Source organism: Anabrus simplex, chromosome 7, assembly GCF_040414725.1.
Source record: "Anabrus simplex isolate iqAnaSimp1 chromosome 7, ASM4041472v1, whole genome shotgun sequence".
NCBI lineage: Eukaryota > Metazoa > Arthropoda > Insecta > Orthoptera > Tettigoniidae > Anabrus > Anabrus simplex.
The window spans coordinates 337900460-337917854 of record NC_090271.1 but is presented as its reverse complement, the minus strand read 5'-3'; the positions used below and the strand labels follow the sequence as shown (position 1 = coordinate 337917854).

Below are 17395 nucleotides of genomic sequence, written 5' to 3'. Positions count from 1 at the left end.
TTTCAACAAGCTTTTAAATTGTGAGGAACCTACAGAACTCCTTCATTTGGACACCAACACCCCGATAAAAACATCACCAGAAAACATCAATCCCCCCACAATAAAGGAAGTCTACCAGGCTCTGAATAAATTAAAAAACTACAAAGCGCCAGGAGAAGATCAGACCTTTGCGGAAATCTGGAAATATGCAGGAAACTCAGCAAAAGTTGCCCTCCATCAACAACTTGTCTCTATCTGGATTAAAGAAGAACTACCAGAACACTGGACAACAGCCCTCATTCATCCTCTGCACAAAAAAGGGGACAAAACCGACCCTAATAACTACAGGGGAATCTCTCTCCTAGATATAACATACAAAATATTTTCAATAATCATCCTTAATAGGATAAGTTTACAACTTGAGAAAGAACTAGGAGAATATCAAGGAGGTTTCAGACCCTGGAGGAGCTGTCCTGATCAGGTCATGAGTCTTAAGTTGATAATGGACTATAACAGGAGAAGAAACAGAGATATGGTGATAACATTTGTAGATTTCAAGAAAGCTTATGATTGCATCCATAGAGAATCTCTGTTTAAAATTTTAAGACACCTTGGACTACACCCCAAATTAATAAACATGATAAAATTGACTCTCACCAATACCAAGTCAAAAGTGAAGTTTAGGGGTGAAACATCAGACATTTGAAATTAAAACTGGACTACGGCAGGGAGATGGGCTCTCACCACTATTATTTAACTGTGCTCTAGAAATGGTAATGAGGGAATGGTTTAGAAAATGTCCCCCCAAAATAAAGATTGGCCGAAAAATCAAAACAAATTGCCTGGGTTTTGCTGACGATTTAGCATTACTAGCAGTGGACATAAAAGAAGCAAAAACCCAGATATCAGAACTTCAAAACATTGCAAATAAAATTGGCCTCAAAATATCATTTGAAAAAACAGAAATTATGCCCCAAAAACCAACACAGCTAAAAGAAGTCACCATAAATGGTAATAAAATCAAAATAGTAACTCAGTTTAAATATCTTGGAGAAGTAATAACACATAACTTAAATGAAAAAATCTCAATCCAAGTAAGAACAAATAGATTAGCTAAAGCACAAAAATTAACATGGGATATCTACAAAAAGAAATGTCTATCAATAAATACAAAAATAAAACACTACAACACAGTTATAAAACCGGAAGCTACATATGCAGCAGAAACACTCTTTTACCTGAATAAACAATCAAAGACTGACAGACTTCAGAAAATTGAAAGGAGGATTGGAAGAACCTGTATCAACAAAAAATATCAGAAAGATGGACAGTGGCGGTTAATACCTAACAAAGTCGTGTACAAAGAGCTAGAACCCATTACAGATACTATGCGTAAGAGGAGACTGGGATTCTTTGGACATATCATGAGGATGCAGGACTCAAGACTTCTGAAACAACTAGTACAACACAATCTCGTCTCAAAAAATACCACAACAGGATGTAAATGGATCAGAGAAGTAAGAGAGGATCTGAAGGAAATAGGCCTTACAACAGAAGACACCAAAAATAAGATAAAATTGAATACAAAACTCAAGAATACAAACCTCCGATTTACCCTTACACAAAACAAACCAACAACACGCACATTTTCAACTGAGGAAAGGGCACGAAGATCGGAGCGTCTGAAGAAGTACTGGGAGGACCGCAAAGCCCGAACAATCCCTTCAAAGAGACCTGAACGACGGACTGACTAAAGTGATCCTATGTGGTCATAAAAGAAGAAGAAGAAGAAGAAGATAAATTTTCTTCTCTTGTTAATTTATTATTTAGTGCTTGGCAATGTATTTTAGTGTACCATTTGCCACTGAGGTAGACACCTCATTTGCAAATAAAGAGATTTTGATTTGATTTGAATTCGAAACTGCCTTTACATTTTGAAAAAAAAATAGTATTTTACAGAGTAATTAAAATTCAAAATTTCTCCGCATCATGAAAGAACACTTCTTTCGGAACGTGAAGAGGTAACTTTGCGCACTTTCACCTACTTCGTCGTGTATACAGTTTAAACCTAGGAATTTCATTTTTGTCCGTATTGAACTGAGAAAGGATGATAGGAAAACTTAAAACGGTCCACCTTTTCAATACAAAAATGTTATAGTTTATTTATAACATGTATTTGTACTTGGAACTAGTTTCAACGCTGATTTGCGTCATCATCAGCCAAAATGTGGGAATAGGCAAGCATGTAGGCATTTATATTACACAAGGCGTTACATTAAACAATACACATCTTACAAGGAGATAAAAACAGGGACGAGTATAGAGACAAATGAATCGTTGAGAAAACAAAAGTTATACATATTAAAAATAACCTTAACCACACATCTTGCAGTGCGAAAGTGTTCTTCTTGAATGATTCCTGAATATAAAACACACGTGCACGCATTTCTGAAGAGCCAGCAGGCAGGACAAAGTAAAGTGAAACCTTAAGAGTTCTCATTTTTCTATGTTCTGACTAACTAATGAAGTCTCCCTTGAGTTCCTGATAAACATACAAAACAGGAAATTCTCCTTCACTCTCAACAATAGCTATAAAGACCAATGGTAAAATTTCATTTTAAATATTGTGCAGAGACGTGAAAGCATGATCTTGAATATAACATAACTCCTTCATTTAACCCAATTGTTTACAGTGTGTATACAGTGTATACAGTGTGCTTCATATCTGCTATGTTTGAGCGAAATCGTTAATTATTTTGTATTGGGCGTTTTTAGGACGCCACAATATCATGTAGCAGGTAGTGTGCGGAGAGATAGAATCCGCGAACACTAACGATGCCAACAGTTGGCGAAAAAGCGTGTCTTATAGCCTATAATCAATTCGTATGCACCAAACAATATTGCCAATGCCGATTAAACTGCATTGTTTGTTTTATTTTTTAAAATGGTGAGGTGGTTTTAAAGGAGAGAATTGCCAGCCGGAAATGTACAGAGTTGCTATATGCAGTGCACACTGCACACGGAAGCGAGAGACTTCCTTCCCCAGTCATTGGAAAGTTCGAAAAGCCACGATGTTTTAAGGGCGTCGGGCACTTTCCATGCCAGTATAAGGCATCTAAAAACGCAGACAGTACAGTAATCCAAAAGATAAAGCATTTGCACAGGGGAGCCAGCATAATTGTTCCTCGTCTTTGAATTGTGTTTTTCTTGCTTTCGTTGTGTGAGGTTATGTTTGTCATTGTTTTGTACAATGTAAATGCACCTTGTTGGATAAATTTCTGAAATAGTGTTTTCCATGGCATTTGAAAAGTTTAAACTGATAATCAAGATGATTGCATTCATTAATGGGTCTTAAAAATTCCATGGAGGGAAATCGTACAAGTATAGTCACTGTACTGTTGTTGTAATGTGGACGGAAGCAAGAGACTTTCTCGATAAGCCGATGTGTTTTAAGGGAATCGGGTACATTCCTCCAGGCACAAGGCATCTAAAATGCATACAGCACAGTAATCCAATGAATAAAACACTTGCACAGGGGAGCCAGTATAAATTTCTCCTCATCTTTGAATCATGTTTTCTTTCTTTTAATTTCATTGCATGAGTTATGTTTGCCGGTGAGTTATCCAAATGCATTATCTGAATACTGTACATGCACCTTGTTGGATACATTTTGGAAAGAGTTTTTCCGTGGCATTTGAGAGCTTTAAACTGTGAATCAAGGTTAATTGCATGCAGTAACGGGTCTTAGAGAATATATTGTGACGCCACAAGGGTTGTCATTTCCGAAGTGTGTATTGGCGGTTAGTTCGAAATCACGTAATTCGAAGTACGATTTTTGCATCCCAACGACTTTGAATTAACAAGATTTTACTGTATACACCCTCACGCCTGGCATATGTTCTCATTAGAGAATCCTTCTACATTGTCGATTTGAGATACGACATATGCCTGCCATCAACAGAAGCATACCAGAGTCTCCTCCGAGAACTGCAAGGAAAAAGAGAAGGAATACAGTGAAACTCTTGTTAAGAAGTTTTTCAAGGGACTGCAAAAAGAAAACTTCTTAAGCAGGAAACTTCTTAAAAGGGGTAATGCCCAAAAACTTATTCCGTACTTTGAAATACATGTGACACACACGGCCAACAGATTTCCTAGTTTGTGAACAATACCGAAATAGGCCGATATATAAGAGCTGCTAACAGAAAGCCACAATATAAAAATTTGATTATCATGACAATATTTTTAAAGATAAAGTACAATAATTGAACATACCGTATTAAAATATATTTGATCAGAGAAGGGAACATATTAAGTTATAAAAAACGTTGCAAGGTTTGCTTATTTTAGCAGGCAGAACCATTTCCTTCCACGCTTCCCTTTCCTCCGCACTTACAGTCTCTGCTTCGCAACAAATTGTTTTATAAACAATGCCGGCTAGATTTTTAAAGCGGTCCAGCCACCCGTTCGACGCGGTAAAAGGTACCCTTAATTTGCATGCGGCTTTCTCCTGTACAATAGTCCCACTGAAAGGTATGTTTAAACTTTGCTGCTGTTTAAACCGTATTAGCAGAGCTTGTTCTATTTCATCGTACTTTTCAGATTTAACTTCCTTAATATTTGCTGAAGTATTCCCTGCAGAAGCAGATATCTCTTCTTTCTTCGCTATAATACCGTTCAAAGTAGACGGCGGCGCTCCTTTGTCAAAGCAACACGGGAAAGTGTAGATGACTCCACTTTCCTTATAATCTCCACTTTATCTTTTATTGTTAATGCCTTTCGCTTGATCTCTTTCCTCTGAGTTCCGCTCATTTTCACTTAAAAAGTTTGTACGTTGAACGTTGATATTAAAAGTACAACTAACTTCACGGACTCCTATTCATACCACTTATGACGCTACATTATGCTTGGCAATCCCCAACTTAGGCTTACAAGACTCAAAGACAAGATGTGTACTACAGTTTGTTAGCATGTGCTTTCTATCTTCCTCACACCCCTGACACCTACTTCAAGGATAACGGCAGCAAATGGGAAATCTAGCAACTTATTCTTAGAGATTCTTAGAACCTAGGCCTAAATCGCCCCTGCATTCCTACTGGTTGTCACGGCAACAGGCATAGTTTCTGGCTGTTTCACAAGTACCGCATGGCCAAGCCAGTATTGAGTTTATTTTCCCGCTTCAATCCTCTTCATGCTATAGGTAATGAAGAAAAGAAACACAGGTTCTAAGTTGCAGAGATGAGTGCATGGAAAAGTATCTGGGGTATTACATGGGAGTGATAAAGGCGCAGTAGCAACTCTAACACATCTAAACGTAAGCAGTTTCTTTCCCCGCGAGAATTTAATTTCCTCTCTCCTCATCCTTGCGCTACGTTCTAATAATACCAATATAATGGTCCATTATTGGACATTATAAATTTTCCAGCTAACTCATTCTTGGTTGCCTGCGTTTTGCCCTCGTATGCTACGTTAGGCTTGTCAGTTGGGACTTAGCACACCCATTTCTTTCCATGCTTCCCTTTCCTCCATACTTACACTCTCTGCTTCGCAACAAATTGTTTTGTAAACAATGTCGGCTCGATTTTTAAAGCGGTCCAGCCACCCGTCTGACACGGTAAAAGGTACCCTTAATTTGCATGCGGCTTTCTCCTGCACAATAGTCCCAACTGATGAGCCTAACTTAGCACACGAGGGCGAAACGCAGGCAACCAAGAATGAGTTAGCTGGAAAATTTATAATGTCCAATAATGGACCATTATATTGGTATTATAAATTCTCATTCAGGACAAATATTTCAGGTTCTCTATGGGAATCAACATCTACATCACGTTCTAATAATGCGATGTAATAATTACGAGTGACACGATAATACAATGTTTAGCTCGTATAAAGGTAAAATTAAAAATAACTTTCAATTTTATGCCAACACGTGGTATTGCAATGCCTCTGTGTGCCTCCCACCAATACCCAGTTGGCTATCAACATTCGTTCAACTTCGTAAACGATCAGGATCTTTCGGCCGGCTGTTTGGCGGCATGTGTATCAACTGGCTGCTGGCAAGTCAGCTGTTTCCTGCATAGAGTCTGGAAGTTGTTTTTATTCACCTCAATAATAATGGACACGGAAAATCTTATCAGTTTAGTTCAAAAACATAATTTCCTCTACGGCAATACCCATAAGTATTATTGCAACAACAGCGTAAGAGAGAATGCCTGGTAGGAAATAAGCAAGGGAATGAAAAATCAAACAGGTTAGAATATTAAATTTTGTGGTAGATTAACAGTAATGTTGTGGACAAATACACTTTAAGGTTTTTAATTAATGTTTAGGCCACCTCGATTAATGACTTCACCCTGTCGCGGCCCGCAAATTACTGCATTAAAGGTTTATCAAACCATCCCTTGTGTGCTTTGTTTCCCACGTAGAATCCAGTTCGATTCTATTCCACTAGATGGAACGGTGGAGTGGAAATTTCGACTGATGGGTTCGATTCGATTCCACAAGGTGAGACTGAGCATTTGCTGTCTGTGTTGTCATAGCATGACGTCATATGGCCCGCACATGTTCTGTGACACCAGACACGCTGCGAGCAGGATGCAACTTGCGCCGAGACTGGAGGGTTCTAACCATGGGCTGCTTTGAGCAGACGTTTTCTATCTCAAGGGGCTCTAAAATCTGAACTGTTTAACCGGGAAATATATTTACAACAGAACACTTTAAACGGGAAAAATATATATATATATGTTAATGCAACTGATCAAGGGACCAAGAATATCACACTTCTTATGCGGGAACTTCTTAACCGAGTTTCACTGTATTTCCTGAATTCTATGCTACAGATGCTATGATCAACAGAGAATAGATAAAAGCCATTTGTACGTTGAGACACATCATGACGCATTTCGCTGTTCATGGTTTTCACCACCGTATCTGCACGAGAGACATCTACCACCAACCGGATGAAGGATGCATATGCAAACTTTGTGATAACCCCTGTGACAGATATCACGTTATGACATGTAAGTGCAGAGAAATATCTCTGACAAAATTCTGTGAAAATGCTTAAGAGTATGCCATCTACTTATATATAAATGATAAAGGTCTGGAATCACTCATAAGGTTATTTGCAGATGATATTATACTGTATAGAGTAGTGAGCGACTGCAGGGGTGGCTCAGTTGTCATCTCAGATGCGATTTTTGTTATTGTTGGTGTTGCTCAGTGCAGGTCAGTATTCTGAAGTACCCATATTGAATGACTTTGAAAGATCCCATGTTGAACAAACAAGGTAAATTGTATCGTGCAATAATGTAAGTTTACAACATATAGCTTAGTAATAAAGTTATGGTATTAGGATTCACCAGATTTTTCTATTTTCTTTGAAGAGATTCCTGTATTAGGGCATTGGATTTTAGATCTGTTTTCTCTGCATGCTGAATTTTATTTTACTTTTTTTCAGAACTGGATGAGCGGAAAAAGTCTGTGCAGTTCAATGAAGATGTTCAAGTAAAGACAGTAGAAACTCACGAAGAGGTGGAAATAGACGAGAGCAAAATCGACAGGCAAGTGCCGAGTACATTTTTGATGTTGCTACTTGAGTCTATAGTTTCTCATAATAGTAGAGGGCATAATTAAGGAATATTTTATTAATTTCATAAATAAATAAATAAATATAGCCAAAACTGGTTAGGACATTTTTGTGGTGACCGAAAAATGTCATAAAGAGGGAACGTGCTAAAAAAAAGAATAACAGTTACGCTGTTAAATAGAAGGTTAAGTTTGAACGTAAAATTAATTACGATGAAAACTAAGAAACAAGTGTTTGCAATATTATAATTAATGAAATAAATAAAGAAATAATATATTTTAAGAACACCAACATAGTAAAACATCAAGGAAAAAGTTCTTACAGGCGCAAACTATACATATCGGTTACAATTATGTTCAAGTTATCATAGGAATGTGCAACATCTGGGTGATTTGCACAAGTTTCATATGTGGATTACCATGGACTTTCTCAATAAACTTTACTTTTCATAATCAGTAAACTGTCTAGCTTTCTTCTCCATAACTGAATGTCCTGCAAACTACTACGCATAAGTACAGTAGGCCTAATTTACGTACGTTGTTACACATTGCAGTTACAAACTTAAAATTACAATCGCAAAGAATGGGTACCGTCCACCTAATCAATACTTTTTGTCTTGTTACTATGTAGTACCGGTTTCGACCTTCAGAGGTCATCCTCAGCTGGTCATGAGATCTAAAGCTAACTTAATATGTAATTTAAAAACATTACTAAATCTAATGAAGAATGTCACATGATTTGAGTGATAATATTAAAATATACAATAAATAAAATATACAATGATATGATGTGTCTCCTGGTTTAAAAAACAAGCGTCGATGTTCTATGAAATGTGTATTATACATAAAATTCTGGTGTACTGTTCGTGAGTAATAGATAATTTAGTGAAATACAATTTCTACACTTAAAGTGTTTATAGCATTCTTGAGGTACACTTTGAAGTTAAGTTCATATTGGTGAATCGTTGCATTCGTTTATTGGTATGTTTGTACTAAGCATTCTAGAACATTCTAGGGTATGGATGTGATAAAAACTAATAACATGTAATACATTAAAATACGATAAAATGTTCACAGTATTCTTGCGGTACGCTTTGGAGTTACATTAATGTTGGTAAAGCATTGTGTACGTTCACAGGCATGTTTGTACCAAGCATTCTAGAATGTTCAACGATGTGTATTTATCTTGTTAGTTCATATAGTTAAGAATGTTGGATGATTTACATCAAAATATTCTGGTGTGTCATTAGTTTTCTTGGTACTAATCTCGTTAAAAGATATTGAGTAGGTGGAGATGCTCCCTCTTTGTAGTTTCGTTGTTGGACATGCAGTAATCTGCGAGAACAGAGAAGGAAACGAAGTATAAGAATTTTGTCAAATTAAGCGTAAGCACGTTACACAAGCTACTGTTGCACAATCCAAACAAACATGCCCATATCTAAGATTGGTTTGAGACTGATGCTCCCTGCAGCTGTAGACCGACAGGCTAGGGCCGTGAAATTATGTTCTCTACCAAATCTTCATCTAGGCCAGTCGTCGCTGGTGCATCTTGGCTGCAACGTAGCCAGGAACGCTAATTTAAATTTCTTATGGTCGGAATTACTAACATACTAAACAGTGATGTAAATGTGCTATCCAGGTTTCTTTAACATATATTTAATAGGACATGGACTGGAACTTCAGAATAATGACTATTAAATAATTGTGATCACAATTCAATATGGATCAAAACCATGAAGTTTATATCCTATAATGATGTAATAACCAGGGAAGCACTCTAGAGAGGGACGTCTTAACCAGTTTCAACTGTAAATAAACTACGCTTCCTGTAAGTAGAGGCTTCTGGAGGCAAAGCAGTCAGAAATCTGTCCTATAGAAAACAAGACACTGTCATCTCAGTATAATATCATTAAGATGTTTCTTCAGGGGACCAGGAAAGAGAACATGTTAAACGAAAAAACATGCTATTGAATGTCGAATTTAAAACTACCCAACAGGGATATGGAACCACTTCATATTTGTTCTGATGTGCACTGTTCTATGTTGTGTGCGTGTACTATTTACCAATCAATGAATATTCAAGATAAACTTAAATATTATAATTAAGCGGTCCGCCTATTCAATACAATATATAATTTATTATATCTAGTACATGTTTCGTCCCCTAAGGGACATCATCAGCTAATAATAAATTAACATTAATATATCAGAAATAAATATTAAAATTGGAAAAACAACTTAAAATTTTTACCTCGGTAGAAGCGAGTCCTTCTCCGCACATTGGGGCCAATAATAAGGAATAAAATTATATCCATTACCACACAGAACTTTAACATCATGGCCCCGATCCGACTTTAAATTCTGAAGCATTTAAATTTTATTATACCATCTAAGGAATGGTTATTAAATTTCAACAAATCTTTCACCAAGAAATACAAATCAAGTCTGCTATTTATAACAAATGATATTTTAAGATTTTATAAGCAAAACTGGTATTTTCCAAGAACATCAACAAGAGAAGTATGGACAATTTAACAGTTTTATCTGTCTTATGACTTACAATTTTAACAAAGTTTCGAAGATCTTATTTTAAATGTAAAAAATTTTACTTGTTAATTCTTTAACTATAATAATAATGGTGTATGGCCTCCGGAGAGGCCTGGTGCAGGTCGTTGTCTAGTAGACGGCCTATTAGGCGACCTGCATGTCTGTGAAGATGAGGGGCTTACATAGGATGATTTCTAATGTTGAATACGCCACACACACCCAGTCCCTGAGCCATTGGAATTAACCAATTAAGGTTAAAATCCCTGACCCGGCCGGGAATTGAACCCAGGACCCTCTGAACCGAAGGCCAGTACGCTGACCATTCAGCCAACTAGTCGGACAATTCTTTGACTAATACGACATGGTTGTCTTCATTTATCAATTTCCCAGTAGCCATTTTACCTTGTGCATGTGTATGGCTTATAGTGGAGTATAGTGGAGTGACTAGAATTGTACAGTCCTAACACATGGTATATTAAGTCAGCGTTGTTAATACTTAGAGTTGTTTACTTGTTTTCTATCCCCTCATCCTCCATGCATATTTTGAGGACCTTACTGTATTCTTCCTCAGCGGTTTTTCCTCTCGCTACCAATTATCTCTTGGACCTCTTAACTTAATATTACACATCAAACACCAAAGTTCTAAACATCTCTTAATAGAAATCTAATGTGTGTCATAATTAAAGTATATCCTAAATGTCATACAAGAACACTAAAACTATACAGCGTTCCAACCTTAAATTGCAGTACAGCGTAGATGGAGCGTGCTGTTGCGAAATAGACTCTTAAAGATCACGCTCGAGTGTGACTCAAACAGGGCGTCACAGTTCCACATTTTTCGTTTGTAATTTTGTAATTTTAAGTTCATTCATAAATTAATATTTGTAGGATGGTAAAATAAATACAACATACCTTAATCACTGGCGTTGCTCTCAGACATTGGACGTACACGTTCCTATCATTTCTGCAAGGCCTGATGTTCCCGCTTTGGATGAACCGGGTTCGGGAGATGAACTTGAGGATGATCGAGACGATGAAGAAAGTCGTATTAAAAACTTTTCATCGTCGACATCATCCTGTAATTCATCTGCTTTCCATAAATCTCTTTCATTTTTCTTTACTTCGTTCACATAATTTGCCCATTTGTCTATGATTTTATGGCATAAAAATGTTAGTTCAGCATTTGGAACAAAACCATGTTCATTACCTGCGTGGACTAAGGCAAATCACGGTCCTCAGCTTTTCGGTGGCCTAAGTCCTGAACTCACCCCTTCAATGGCGGCCTGCCGTGCACTTTTCACTGTCGTATCCTTCCAGTCTTTTGTCACTGTCTGCCCAATATTTACCCACAATTCATCTATGTGAATTATAGCTTTATTTTATGCCCTCAAACGTTTTATCTCCCTGAGATATCTGTGCCTCCAGTTAATAATTTCATTGAATTCAGTGAAAGCTCCTTTATTACCCAATCTTAAATAACAGAAGCCTGTATTATGTAAGAAGCATTGCAACGTAGTTTTGGAAAATCGTGACAAAGAATCTTCTCTATTTACCAGACTCAAAATCACGTTCAATGTCTGTGGTATGTCAGCATATAAACGAGAGTGAACCACCCGATGCATTCCACTTCGCACAATTTCATCATATTTAATTTTCCTTGCATTTTTCTGCCATCCTTCTCTTTTTTTTCTTTGCAGGAGTTCGCAAAGGACCATGTGTGTGTTCCTTCCTTATGGCATAGATTGTTCTTTCGGAACAACCTGTAGTTTTAGCTGTTTCACTGACTGCGCTGCTCATATTCATAGTCTTGAAAAAATAATCCAGGACACTCGTAATATTGCGTTCTTTTCCCCTGAGTTTACCTGCGGAACGTTTCTTTTTAATTTGATGATCCATTGTACATCCTTCTGCACTTTTTCTTCGAACTAAGAACCCCCCCGCACAAGCACGAACTGATAACTACACAAACGCAACAAACACAATCCACTTGTCCTCAAGAACTATACATTTATCACTGATCTTATCCGGCTCTATGGCTAAATGGTTAGCGTGCTGGCCTTTGGTCCAGAGGGCTCCGGGTTCGATTGCCGGCCAGGTCTGGGATTTTAACCTTAATTGGTTAATTCCAGTGGCTCTGGGGCTGGGTGTGTGTGCCGTCTTCAGCATTAGAATTTATCACAGGTAGGGCCCCATTCTTATAGACGCACAGGTCGCCTATGCGGTGTCAACTCTTCGGAGGCCACACTCCATTAAATATTATATATATCACTGATCTTTATTTAATCAATCTTATAATGCTGATTAAATGAACACCACTGCACACGGCTGTCAGTATATTTAAAAGCTCAGTCAGCCGAGTCACTCGTGAAATGTAAACAGACGAGATGTTCTCCCTGTCATAAATTAAGAGATAACGAGATAAGGACTTGAGGTATGATTTAAAAATAACTTCCATATCCGAAGACCGCTTGCTTTGCTTTAACCACGCCATGATCCTTCTGCACTTTTTCCTCGAAATTGGATCCCCACGCACGAGCACGATCTCACGAATCACACAAACAAAATACACTTTCCCTCAAGAATTGTACATATGTCACTGATATGTATTTAATCACTATTATACATACTACTGACAAAATGAGCACTACACTGCATGCGACTGTCTGGAAATGTTAAAAGCGCATGTTTGGGAGATCCCTACCGGTACTTCAGCCAGACAGACAGCAAGCCGAGTCACCCGCGAAACCAAAATTCAAGGAGATATTCTTCCTGTCACAAATTAAGAACTAAGCAAGATAGGAACTTCGGGATTGTTTTAAAAAGTAACTTCCATATCTGAAGACCGTTTGCCTCGCTTTGACCCCCCCATGCAGATTCAGTAGGAAAGACGCTGGCAAGCGACTGACTTTTTCGTGCCTGCACATAAAATTCCCTGAACAGGACTGAAAATAAACGCATATACTAATAATAATAATAATAATAATAATAATAATAATAATAATCGTATGGCCTCAGCTACCGTGTGCAGACATTTCAATTTGATGCCATCTGGCTGTCTGCTCGTCCATTTCGACGTTCCGTTTTACTCTAGGCCCACTAGATGGCAGACCGAGTAATCCGAAACTCTCTTGGGTGTCTATGGCTGAGATTTAATTAATTTTGTTGGGTAAACACTAAATGTGTCACCAGAGATCTTTTACATGCTGACATCGTACGGCATGGAGTGTCAAATGGACTTTTTTCTGCCCTTCAAAAATCAGACTAGCTCTGCCGGGTTTGAACCCACTATCTTGGGATCCGGAGGCCGACACTCTACCACTGATCCACAGAGGCAACTAATGCATATACTGCATTTTGTTATCATTTAAATTTTAAAATAAACTTATCTACATCGAGCTGAAATGTTTCTTTACCAGCAGTGAAAAAATTAAGAAAATGATGAATATAAAATAGTAGTTATGACATAAGTTCTATGCAGTGAAGATTTTGCATTTAGCGAAACTTTCCATTATATTACCATTTTCACACTAAATTTTTTTCCCCCCCTTTTTTTTTTTGTTTTTTTTGTTAACGGCATCAAATGCGCCTTGAAATTCTGTACATAACATGATATTCCCCCCATTTTAACTGATAACATTTTGATTTACGGATATTTGGCAAACCCGCTGCATTAGAGTAGGACAGCACTACCCGCAAAACATGGGAGAAGGAAACAGACTACTTTATCCCATTACTGCTGTACTGCAATTTAAGGTTGGAACGCTCTATACACTATTCTATTTATAATTTTCTTAAAATGTCATCCTTGTCTATTACCTAAAAATACAATCAATTTATTAAAACTAGCGTCTGATAAAATATTTACTAAAATATTCCAATTCAGAGATCATGTAAGTTAAATTTTGCTGGTATTTTCATCTGTCCAAACAAATCCCTAGAGTTTCTCTCCTCACTCCAATTTGAATATGCTGTTATTATACATAAACATAATTGGCCTTGACCTTAGCATCGGGTAAAAAGCCTGTCAGCCAAACACCAATATCAGGATCACTATCTTTCTCCTCTATTTGCAAAATGAATTATTATTGGCACACCCAAATCTGAAACCGTCTGTTGTACTATATCAGTGCAACTTCACAATGCAGAATAAGTACTGTAGTATCACCAGCTCCAGATTACACACGTAAACCACCCTGTCGCACGGTCGCACACGTATGTAGAGTCTTGCTCCATGTTGCTCTAACATCTCCAAAAGTTCACTGGTAGAAACTCTCTCCCTGACACATCTTCAAGCGACTTCAAAATCGAAGCATTTTTTTATAGCCTATCGAGGGGCCAATATGAAAATTAGCACACACTCATGTTCATCCAGATCGATGAATTACAATCTTCAGCCTATACTTCCCGACTGCACCCCAGATTTCCAAGCCACTTCTTGCGACACTTGCAGCAGACTTCAGCTGTCTTTCCTGTTTTCCAGGTTGCACAGTCTTGATCAATCTTCACTGCTGTGCCATATGTATAAACATACATGTTCAATTTTCTGTAACTACAAATTCTTATTATAATACTATGTTATTACATCTTAATTTAACAAACTCAAATGATTTTCACTACTTTATATCACAAATTATTTACGAATATTTCCTAACCTAAAATCAAGGGATCGTACTTTTGTGCGGTTACAGTCGTAATAGCAAAAAAATCGTGATTCAATACGGAGTATTTTTATGTTCATATAATACGCTGGGAATTGCGACTTCAAAATATCAACGTACTAAGCAAGAAAACTTCTTGCTTCATAAATCTGATGTCAAGGATGACTGTTTTCTGTCATTTTATGGAAATTTTCATATTGAATTCTTTTGGGATACATGATGAGATTTGTTAGCCCGCCTGGTAGGCATGATTGGTCCATATGGTCTGACACCGTAGTTAGCTGGCGCAAGTGCTGTTGATGGCACCATCAGAATTTTGGCTGGCCGGTTGTTGTATACAACTTGCAATCACTGGATTGGATGCCAACCTCTCCACGGTGTTCATATGACGCTCTCGGATGGAGACTTTTAGCCTTGAACAGACTCCTTGGTGTTATTTGGCAGGAATAGGCTATGTGCCGATACCAGGTTTCACTCCCTCAATCGTGCCACATCCAGATGTGCAGGCGTCCGGTAGACTGACCTACACTATCAAATTATAATTAATTATAATAATTTGATACTCTGAACTCCAATACGGTTGGAAAATGAGATTTATAACTTGTAATGACCTACACTATGCGATCAGAACATGCCTGTGGACACTCATGGCTCTAAAAGCCATTTGATAAATAAAAATTAAAATAACAGTCCCAACTTTTAGGGCATTCAAAAGACATGAAATTGATTTATAATATGAGCTAGAATTGAACATCCATTAAAACACTGAAATATTTATTGCTCAAAAGAATGAATCCGATAAAGTCGAAACCAGTGTAGTGAACATCTTGGTAACAGCTTTGATACTACGCAAGATCACATGATACGTACCCGCAAGCAGCACAAAATTGAACTCGTCGATTAGTACCTGCAGCATAGTTGAACCAGAATGTCTATCCAATCCGTCCGCAATTAGATGTTGTGCCCGTCTTTTAGTTCAATATCAAAATTCGAAGCTTCGGTTTCAGTATATCTAGTGGCCTGTTGCTGCAAAAACAGATAAAAAATGAAACTAATGATACAGGAAGCGTGAGAAAAGTAACAGAAAACATACTGAACTCTGGAAGACCATTTATTTGCCCTTAAACTTACACTTCTGTTCTGTCTTTACATGTGGAATTTTTGAACCTTTGCAGTTCATAGAATTTTCACAAGAAATTCTGTTCGCAAGACTTGAATCTATCACATAAGGCTGACAGTATAATGCTCGGCAATTTTCAGTAGGTAGTGAATCTGAAATGTGCCTTGGAATCGTCCCCTGAATCTTAAAACAGTAAAGAGCTAATCCTGGAATGTGGCTACGATTAGCAGAGAAGATTGCAAAGGGCATTACTATTATACTGCCTTACATGGTTCATGAAATCATTATCATGTACCTTTAAGTACATCGTTTACTTGAGGTTGTGGAAAATAAATCAAGCCATTGTGGCAAAACGAATTAAAATGCCCATTTACCATTTCCGTAGCTCAATATCGTGCTGGCAGTGCATACAGATTTCATTTAATAACCTTACATCGAATAATTGAATTAACTTTCATAATAAAGGACTTTTTGTAATAGAATATCTGGAAATCTTGCTTCTTAGAACAAACATGAAAACTTGATTTCACAAAGCCATCTATCGGGCTAACATAGGCAACTTTCACAGAGCCCTCTATCTGGCTGGCATAAAAAGATCAGGAGCCATCTACCGGCGAACTGCATTGACCGAAGCTTCATATTATTCGTATAAATGTCTCTTTTACGCAAACAAAGGACTTACTGTAATATGGTGTTCAGTGTATAATGCAATACTTTTTTTCCTAAAAGCAGGCTGATTTTATTTAGTGTTCAAATATGCCATGTTAATCCCCAATCCTATTGATACAATACCGTATTTTTCAACACAATCTCCGTTCAATGCTACGGCCTTACGCCACCGTAATGCGAGGGCCTGTATGCCTGCATGGTACCACTCAGCTGGTCGATGTCTGAGACAAAGTTGTGCTGCATCAATAACTTCCCCATCATCCCATACTGCTTCTCGTGGAGTGCATCCTTTATTGGGCCAAATAGTTGGAAGTCAGAAGGCGCGAGATTCAGGCTGTAGTGTCGATGAGGAAGAACATTCCACTGAAGTTTTGTGAGTTCCTGCTGGGTGTGTTGTCTTGGAGAATGAGAAGTTTGTTTGCATTTTTGTGGGTACAAACATGTTGAACTAGTTTCTTCAATTTCCTTGGAGTAGCACAATACACTTCAGAGTTGATTGTTTCACCACGTGGGAGAACATAAAACAGAATAACCCCTTCAGAGTCCCAGAAGACCGTAGCCATGACTTTACCAGCTGAGGGTGGTTTTGAGTTTTCTTCATGGGAGAGTTGGTGTGGCGCCACTCCATGGATTGCCATTTTGTTTCCAGTTCAAAGTGAAGAAGCCATGCTTCATCGCCTGTGACAAAGTTTCACAAGAAATTGTCATCTTCAGCCTCACAACGAGCAAGCAATTCCACGCAGATGTTTGTTTGCTCTTCATGGTCTTCTGTTAGGTGTCGAGGAACCCAGCGGGAGCAAAGCTACGAATACTCCAACTGGTGGATAAGTATGTCAGC

The 17395-nt window shown here is 37.8% G+C and overlaps 1 protein-coding gene across 2 annotated transcripts in view; it reads left to right on the top strand.

Moving 5' to 3' along the window:
• The window catches only part of Stam (signal transducing adaptor molecule), a 205710-nt gene that overhangs the window by 93203 nt on the left and 95112 nt on the right, over positions 1-17395 (top strand). For both annotated transcript variants that reach the window (XM_067151811.2, XM_067151810.2), the window contains exon 7: positions 7436-7538. In XM_067151811.2, the coding sequence (XP_067007912.1) occupies positions 7436-7538 (103 nt within the window). The remainder of the gene's footprint in view (positions 1-7435; positions 7539-17395) is intronic.